This window comes from Mytilus californianus, unplaced genomic scaffold, assembly GCF_021869535.1.
Source record: "Mytilus californianus isolate M0D057914Y unplaced genomic scaffold, xbMytCali1.0.p SCAF_2, whole genome shotgun sequence".
NCBI classification, from domain to species: domain Eukaryota; kingdom Metazoa; phylum Mollusca; class Bivalvia; order Mytilida; family Mytilidae; genus Mytilus; species Mytilus californianus.
This window is the reverse complement of record NW_026262668.1, coordinates 71,446,302-71,456,295: the sequence shown is the minus strand read 5'-3', so window position 1 is coordinate 71,456,295 and position 9,994 is coordinate 71,446,302. Positions and strand designations below refer to the sequence as shown.

Below are 9,994 nucleotides of genomic sequence, written 5' to 3'. Positions count from 1 at the left end.
AAGATAATTAACACTGCTTAAGGTGAGCAAGAAATGGGAAGGTCAAATAGTAATATATTAATAATAAACTGCTCAAACAGTTATATGTCTCTCCAGTGTGTATTTAAGATAGTTTAATGCAAATGTTGAAATTTATATGGCAATTAACAATTTAACATGTAAACTATTGAAAAGTTTCAAAGTCATTAGATCTTAACTTAGGGGGCAGGGTTAAATAATCTCAAAGAGATGTGCCAATGGTAATATGATACAACTGCCCTCCAAAATGATTGACATACCATTAGTGGTTCAAATTAAACTGCCCAATCATAAACTTTAACATGTCAACTATGGAAAAGTTTCAAAGTTAATGGACCATGACTGAGAGTAACAGGGCACAATAATGAGATGTGTCTATGGTACATGTGATACAACTGCCTACCAAATAACATTGACTTAGCATCAATAGTTCCTTTTAACATGAAGTAATCACAAATTTAACCAATTGTTGACATGGCTATCTTGGTCCATGCCTAAACAGACTGCCCAAGTCTCATCTCAAAGACATTGTCTAGGTGAGACAAACATTTTAATTTAAATTGAACTTTTGAACTAAATTATTGTATTTGTGTAAATATGAAAAGTCAACAACAAAGGCATCAATGTGGGTAAACTTCTTAACGTATTTGAACCGTAAAGATTTGCTTAGTTGTGTTTTTGTCTTGTAAATACTAAACTTCACAGAATAAGAATGGAGGGATACCTGTGGTGTTATTACCAGGGTATATGCATTTTTAGGGTGAGATCATGCATGGTTGAAAGGTAACAATCTAAAGGAAGACATGTCACCTTACCTTGACACATAATTCTAACTCACAAGTCTACCCCTCTTTGTTCTTTGCTAATGGAGAAGTAGCAAAATGCCTATTTAAAGTCTTTCGTTTGAACCAGCCAGGGATTTTAAGAAGTTTTAGCAGACAAAACTATCTATTTGGGAAGATCTGGACTGAACTGTTTTGATTGGCAATAAAACAATGCTAGTGTGGTCAGTTTAGTTACTGGCAAAACAGCTACTTTATTTTGGCCTAACACAATCAGCCAATATTTGTCAAATAAGCTAATGACAATAACAGTTTCCAATCAAATAAGTAAATTGTTTCTTGATATGTTGTAAACAATCTGATTAAAATCTGATCTCTCAATATGTTCTGTAAGATATTTTTCACCTATGTTTAAGATCTGAAAACATCCAAAAAGGAGACATGTTTAGATGACCTTTCATGCAAATTGTTCTTCAACCAATCAATTTGAGTGACATGCTGGCACTTTGATTTCAAAATTTTCCCTGTAAACAAGATGGACACAATTGAATCAAAATTTTTTCGAGTTATATTGATTAAATGTTTATTGACTTGCAATTTATTATATTAAAACAAAATGTATACAGCAATTTACTGTTTTGCTATGTTGAGAAATGTTTCCAATTAGATTGTTGCATTAAAAAATCAGAACTATCTCAGGAATTGAATGGTTAAAAGATATAATTTTAGGAAAACACTTAAGAGTTTATCAGATAATAGATGTGGTAGTCCATAATAAAAAATATATTAAAACCTTTGTGGGAAAATAATTCATTGGATGTTAAAAGGTTACTGACCATAGCCCCTTACATGAAGATCTTACACAGGGCGACAAACAAATTGGACCGTAGCCCCTTTACATGATGTTTTCAGATCTTACACAGGGCGACATACAAATCAGATCATAGTGAAAGATCAAATTTTAATCAGGTTGTGTTATAAAAGCTTATTTCATGAAAAGAAAAAAAAAAGGAAAAATATAAAATGAGAAATTTTGTTAAGAAAATACATATAATGCAATAAAGCCCAACCAGCTGTACATTAAAAATCTGATTTACAATAAAAACAAGTAACAATACTACATTTTGAAGTCATTAACTGCTCGGTCCAGGTTGGTCATTTGGTCCTGAAAAAAATAAATTTTATTATTAAAACATAGATTTTATAAATAACCAATAATAATATAATAATAGAAAAAGAATGAAACAAAAAACTCTAGTTAGATTGTCACAATTAACCTGCATGCATCATGAGGTGAAAATAAATTATTCACATTATAAATTTTTTGTTTATACTCTTGTGCAGTTTCATATGCTCATTAAATTCATCCAAAATCTGTATCTGTTGAAGGATATACTCTATTTAGCAGTGATGCAAAAGAGTCTACATTGCTAAATTGGTGGTTTTCCAAACCGTAAAATTCAAAATAACTTACTTAGGAAAAAGGGAAATAAAGCATGTTTATATTTTCTGACTTAAAATGTATATAAAGGTTCATTATTACTGCTTGTTCTAAATGGGCCATAAGGAAATGTATATGGTTAGGACCTCTGACTTTTTCATTTTCAATTTAACATTTAATAAAATTACAATTCACTACTCTATATAGGACTGAGTAACAAAACGAAAAAGAACAAGCCTCCATGGCCAAAATAAAATCACTGTACATAAAAAAAATTGTAAATTATTCCATTACCCAGTACTTGTAGTTTTTTTTAAATTCTCTTATTGTAAGGAACATTTAATCAAATACCTGCTAAAATTAATTGAACAGTTTCAAAATGTGAAAATTGTATGTACAAAAAACACAATACTAAAATTAATAACTCACAATGGACCTCTATGCATTGTGGGAGTAAAATCAGAAATAAAATTATGACTTGCTTGGAACAGAAGTAACTGTTTGGCCTCAATAGTAATATTTATACCTGATCCTTGATCATGATCATGTTTGAAGCATTTGTCTTTATGTCCATGACAATTACATGTGAAGTCATCATCATCTTCATCTGATGACTCTCCAAACATTTTTGGTTTCTCGTAGACGCAACAACCTGAATTAAAATAAATACAAAGTTTGGAAGTAAAAAAATAAAGGATGAACAGTCTAGTAAATTGAACAAAAAAAAAATATCAACAAAGTCAAAAACCTTCAAATCGTCTTTTAACCAATTTACATGTAGAAGAATTACAATTACTAATTTACAAGAAAGAATCAGCATGGATGTGCAGAATGTATAAATAGACTAAATATATGCAGTCACATCTCGTCTGCATCAAGGAAAATATACCACCAAACAAATACTACTATTAATATTACATGAAACAAAATTCAAAATTTAAAATACATATGTAATATCAAGACTATCAACACTCACCAGAGGTCACATATTGAATAATTCTACATTGGTCTAAAGGACCAGTAGTCATTCATTTTAGAAGTTCTAATTCTGGGCAAATTTACAAGTGCCAGTTTGAGTTAGAAATGATTTACTGACAAAAAAGGGATTGTCAACAATAACTCAACTGGATTTCCTGATAATGTATTATCACAGACACTGTTACAACACCAAGTTCAGTGGTCAACTAACAGCTCGTCTTTTGTATGACTTCCATTTCACAGGCACTGTTACAAATCCAACACACTCAACGAAAAATGTCTTCTTTCATAAGACTTCCATTTCACAGGCACTGTTACAAATCCAACACACTCAAAGAAAAATGTCTTCTTTCATAAGACTTGCATTTTACAGACACTGTTGCAAAACCAACTACAAAATATAACTCAACTAAAAGCTCTTTTTCTATTTAACTTACATTTCACAAACAATGTTACAAAACCAACACACTCAATTAAAAGCTCTTCTCCCATATGAATTACATTACACAAACACTGTTTCAAAACTAACACACTCAATTAAAATATTTTCTCCCATAAAACTTGCATTTTACAGATACTGTAACAAAACCAATATACTCAATTCAAATGTCTTCTTTTATATGACCTTCATTTCACAGACACTGTTAAAAAACCGACACGCTCAACTAAAAGCTTTTCTTTCGTAAGAGACACTGTTACAAAAACCAACTAACTCAATTAAAAGCTTCTCTTTCAAATGAGACACTGTACATTTTACAAGCCTGACTCACTTGCAATTAACTAAAAACTCTTATTTCACATGACTTACATTTCACAAATAATGTTAAAAAGACAACTTACTCAACTATACATTTCTTAATGCTCTACTATTAACTGACTTACATTTGGACTTTTTCTTATTTAGATGTTCATTATCTACAGTTTCTGTAGTCCACTTGACTTTCTTATCATTCTTAGGCTTTCTTAGCTTCAAGTGTAGTCTTGGACTGGCCCGAGTCTGTAATCAATGATAATGAATTAAATTTGATATATATCTTTATTGTCATGTCATACTACAAATATAAATTAGTATGTGAGATTGTCAATTCTTTTCCTTCTTAATTACTTGGGTGAAAAAAAAAATTCACTATTATAAATGCAAATCTACAATGAACAGATTTCAATAAAGAAATTTCAGTTAATTGATTGCTGTTGGCTTATTGTCAAGTGGCAAATATTTCATGCATATTCAGGATGTATAAAGATAACAGAAGCAATTTTGAAGATCTTCCAATTTCTACTAGGCATTCAGGTTTACAGTAAGGTAAAAAAATATATACATCTGTTTCTAGTCTTCCCGGCCACCCACCCTATCATATGCTTGATTGTCATCCGTAAAACATTTCATTGCAATGCCAAAAAATTATCAAATAAATAAAACTTGTGTCATCAGAATACACTACAAATCCTATTTTCACCGTCTGATATATAAAAAATAATAACATTTTTGTTTTTGATACTGACTTTATCAGCAAGAATATCAAGAAAGCCCTCTAGGGCGAGCTGATAAAGTCAGTATCCAAAAGTAAAAAGCTATTATTCTTTTAAGCAGTAATTTGTTTTAATAATATGTTTTTTTGGTCAAGAATATGAAATAAAATGGATTAGTTAGTAAAACTACTTTTACGTGTACAAAACATTGTGATAGTTATTTGTTTGTATGAATGAACTTGTGTGCACTTCATTGATAAATGGACGTTGCTGCACTGATTTGTGACGTCATTGCCTAATATTTTGGAGTATCAAGTCCTGTCCATGATCTAAACAAATATTAGGCAATTAAATCAAAGAAAACTAAACTCAGAAAAGAGAAATTGCATTGAAGTTCCATTGTATATGTTAGAATTACTGGATGCTTAGTGTAAATTGGAATTTCGATTTGAATTTTGCCAATAAGAAAAAAAATTACATTGTCTTGTTAGTTACATACCCATAGGCGGATCCAGGGGGGGTTCTGGATCCGCCACTGATACCTTTTCAACAAGAAACGTTTAGCCATCTAAAAACTATCTTATGAAGAAAAGAAAATAGATGGACATCGTAACTAACCCAGATACATAACTACATAAAAGTTTTCTGAAATGTTGAAATGTGCCTTTGTTCATTGTTCAAAGCAAAGATATATTGTAATATATATCTCTGTTCATCATGTTCATAGGTACTTGTTTTTATCAATTGTTATATAATTACCAGGTTGACTTTTCATACAAATATTATGTCAACCCTTGCCTTGATGTTTTGGGGTTTTATTTTATTTTATTTTATTATTCTATTTTGTTTATTTTATTTTTGTTGCATTTATCTTAGATTAAGTTTGTTTATTAATTTTTTTTTTAATTACTTTTGTTTATCAAGAAGTTTTATTTTTCAAACACTCATACATGTACAAATATACCTTCATGTAGTACTGTTCAACTGTGGGTACACATGTATTTACATTGATTTAACAGTTCAGCACTAACACAATGCAACTAAACTAAAATTTTACAGTTAGGGATTATTTCATATGGGCACACTGGGTTAAATGTAAATCTTGATTGAAATTCCAAATATTGAACTTTCTCAGGCATCGGACATTGTCAGACATGTCAGATTTAATAACATCAGTATTCTCGATACAAGAGGTTTCAGCCACACTGCCAGTTTGGCCATACTTTGTAAAGTCATTTCGACCATGTTTTTTTTTGTTATAAACATGATAAAGAGAGGAAAATATAATTGTTTCTGTATTTTTGGAAAGTCGTTTTGGCCATTCTTTTTTTGTTATAAAGGGAGGAAAATATAATTGTTTCTGTATTTATTATAACAGCTCTAGTCTCTTTTCTTGTATGAAAGTGAGCCATATGAGTGTTTGTATAACAATATGTGAATATTTGTAGGGAAATGGCTGGGTGAGTCATGGTATGTGAATGTTTGTATAAAAATGTGCAAGACATGTGGGTGTTTGTTTAAAATATTGTGTGAGTGTTGGTATGTTCAGTGGTTGTCGTTTGTTTATGTGTTACATATTTGTTTTTCTTTCATTTTTTGTACATAAATTAGGCCGTTAGTTTTCTCGTTTGAATTGTTTTACGTTGTCATTTCGGGGCCTTTTATAGCTGACTGTGCGGTATTGGCTTTGCTCATTGTTGAAGGCCGTACGGTGACCTATAGTTGTTAATTTTATATATAATCATACCACATCTTCTTTTTTATATAAGTTTCAAATTGTGCATAAATCATTGTTAATGTTTTGTGTATGTTGTTTGTTATATATACATTATATTATTATCCACAATACTGTCTGATGTCTGAATAAATGAATAAAATACAAAACACAATGTAGTCTTTATTTTTTATAGACAAAAGTAAGAAGATGTGAAAAATTACAAGTCATCACAAAATCCATAATGTATAGTTCAATTATAAAAGACTCTTGTATGCCTAAATTTGAAATAAAGGTCAATAAGAGTTCAATGCTGTTAGAATCTGGTGGTGCCTATCAATCTCAATACACTCTTTAGATGCATTAGATGCAGTCGTCGGTGTCCATGTTTCTCATACTTATGTTTGTTATGGAACAAATTTTAAGATGATTATAATCGATTCAATTTTATATATATATTTGGATATATACTTTCTTTCATCCAAGAATGACAAATTGTTTATTTTCTATTCTCTGCTATAAAAATTTTCTATTATCTGTTATAAAGGATATCTTAATCAAGCATCAAAGTATATGTATGAACATTATGAAATAGTGTGACTGAATCGACTATGGCTGACTGGTACTGTGACCAAACTGGTTGTGTGGCTGAAACATCTCGAAAGCAGTATTCTGACTTGACTTGGATGAATATTTAAACATCCCACAGAGAAAAACAGAGCCCCTTGCATGTAAGTGTTACCCCTCAGCCAGTTTAGGTCATGTATGAACATGAATATTCTATTTTCTTGACTCCTATGAGGTCAAGAAAGTTGTGAAAAAAACATTTAATTCTTCTTTGCCTTGTGGAGAAATGAAAATTTGTTCACCCTAAAAAAATCCTATGTTTTTTAGGACATCAACAGGTTGGATGCAACTTGCCAATTAGGGAATATTTCCTAAAAATAATCAAAATCCCTCATTTTGGGAATAATTTGTAAGTGATAAAATGATTTTTTTAGCCATCTTTTTCTTAAAATGGTATCAATTTATAGGAAATGAAACAGTTTTTCCTAAAGAACAACAATTACTTTTTGTTTAAAAAAGGTTGCTTTGAACAGGTTACAGAAGATTCACGTAATTGGGTACTATAAAATTGAGAATGGAAATGGTGAAAGTGTCAAAGAGACAACAACACGACCAAAGAGCAGAAAACATCCGAAGGCCACAATGGGTCTTCAATACAGCGAGAAAATCCCGCACCCGGAGGCGTGCTTCAGCTGGCCCCTAAACAAAAATATGTACTAGTATAGTAATAATGGACATCATACTAAACTCCGAAATATATAAAAGAAACTAAAATTAAAAATCATACAAGACTTACAAAGGACAGAGGCTCCAGACTTGGGACAGGCGCAAAAATGCAGCGGGGTTAAACATGTTTTTTTGAGATCTCAACCCTCCCCTATACCTCTAGCCAATGAAGAAAAAACAAACACACAGCAATACGCACAGTAAACATGGTAAAACTGTTTAAAAGAAGCCTGAGTCCAATGTCAGAATAGGTAACAAAAGAAACTAAACAAAATGACAATGAAACATAAATTAACAAAGGACTTAACTAGCAGTTACTGACATGCCAGCTCTGGACCTCAATTAAACTGATTGAAAGATTATGCATGTCTTCATCATATGAATATCAAGCACAATCCCTTTTCCCCATTTGTGGGTAATATACCCAAAATAGATATCAATTTACAGTGATAAAAACTTAAATTTAGTATTTAATCTTAATGGCTGTCATGGCGCTAATATTCATATAATTGGCAACAGTTTCCCCTTTAACATGTTTAAAGACCATAGTTCAAATGAGAACTGAACATGCTGAATACAAATATAATGGCCTCCAAAAATCCTACTTTTTCAAAGCTATTAACTTTTTATCAAGTAATTCCAGTCATGGGGTCTTTATGCACAATGTTGTCATTTACCTGAATGTTTGCGCCATGACAGCAAATATCTTGAATTCCAAAGTTTATATTTTTCATTATTGAAAATTGATACATGTTTAGAGGGGATAATTATAAAAATAAGAAGATATGGTACAACATGTATGATTGCCAATGAGACAACTCTCCACCAGAGACCAAATTACAAAGAAGTTAACAACTATAGGTCACAGTACGGCCTTCAATAATGAGTAAAACCTATAATGAATAGTCAGCTATAAAAGGCCCTGAAATGACAAATAACAGGCTATTATTTGAACTTGGAATTATTTTCAATTATGGAATTTGCATAATTTCTTGTGCTTGAAATTTTTAATAAATTCCATGTTTATTTGGTATTATAATGTTTTGAGCAGTTCATAACACTTCTCATACAATGTATTTTGTATAGATAGTGTTGTGCGCGGCACAGTACATTCTATTGAAAATGTACTATCTTCTTTGTAATAGAAAGTGTTGTGCGCAGCACAGAACATTAAAGTCCAATTAAACATGGAATTTATTAAAAATTTCAAACACAAGAAATTATGCAAATTCCATAATTAAAAATAATTCCAAGTTTAAATAATAGCCTGTTAAATGTAAAACATTATTCAAACGAGCAAACAAACGGCCTGATTTATGTACAAACATGACAAAACAATGAACAAAAAACAAATCCCAAGATATAATATACAGCAACAAGCAACAACCACTGAATTACAGGCTCCTGACTTGGGACAGGCACATACAGAATGTGGCTGGGTTAAACATGTTTGAGAGCCCCAACCCTCCCCTAAGTCATGCCTAGCCTGGGACAGTGGTGTAACAGCACAACATATGAACGAACTATAAAAATCAGTTGAAAAGGGCTCAACTCATCAGATCAATAGTAAGTAGAACATTGAACAAGTAAAAAAAACACGGGCTGGACATGGCCAGGTATTAATATATCCCTACAACAAAAAGACACTATAAAGTACAGATCTGAGAGTACAAATATGGTCAAATCATATGTTTTCGTACCTCATATGAATTCGTACTATGCATGCTTTTTCAATGGAAATTGTGACGTCACAATGCATCCTTAATTAAGTACGAAAACCCATGAGACAAGGATATATACATTGTACTTGCAGTTACTGACAGCTAGTTCAAAGCCAATAACAACTAATAAAAAACCGGTATCTAAGTCTCAAACATCATTTAGTACACTTCCAACATCCAATGGATTTAGTGTAAAGATGTCTTTGACAGTCAGAGAAAAACAGGATTTATGTCTCTGGCTCAACCTGGTAAATTTTCTTAGATCATTGTAGATGAACAAATCTTTATAAAGTCTCCTCAGATTGAAAGACAAGTCACAGTGTCATTTACCTCTTGAGTTTCAGCTGTTAAAACAACCGAAGGACTGGCTGCTTGGGCAGACGCCTCAGCCATTTACATAGCCCTTCTTTACTGAACCTATCTGATGTTTGTTGATCTTTTTTCTATCGATGAGTTATGGTTCTTAGTCATTTCGTGTAATCAATTATGCACACAGGAAACCGATCAATAGTTTATTATAAATCTAGCTTATCCACAAAGACAAAAATCATAAAGATACAAAATAATCATAAGGCCT

General features: G+C 31.4%; 1 protein-coding gene across 1 annotated transcript; it reads right to left on the bottom strand.

The window, feature by feature from the left end:
- Positions 1–1,024: 1,024 nt before the first annotated feature.
- On the bottom strand, positions 1,025–9,913 carry LOC127728160 (E3 ubiquitin-protein ligase PPP1R11-like). The gene is made up of 4 exons (XM_052235410.1): positions 9,748–9,913; positions 4,102–4,216; positions 2,768–2,893; positions 1,025–1,965 (listed from the first exon to the last, which is right to left on the bottom strand). The coding sequence occupies exons 1-4, from the start codon at positions 9,808–9,810 to the stop codon at positions 1,934–1,936; spliced, it is 336 nt and encodes a 111-aa protein (XP_052091370.1). The 5' UTR covers positions 9,811–9,913; the 3' UTR covers positions 1,025–1,933.
- Between the last annotated feature and the right edge of the window lie 81 nt (positions 9,914–9,994).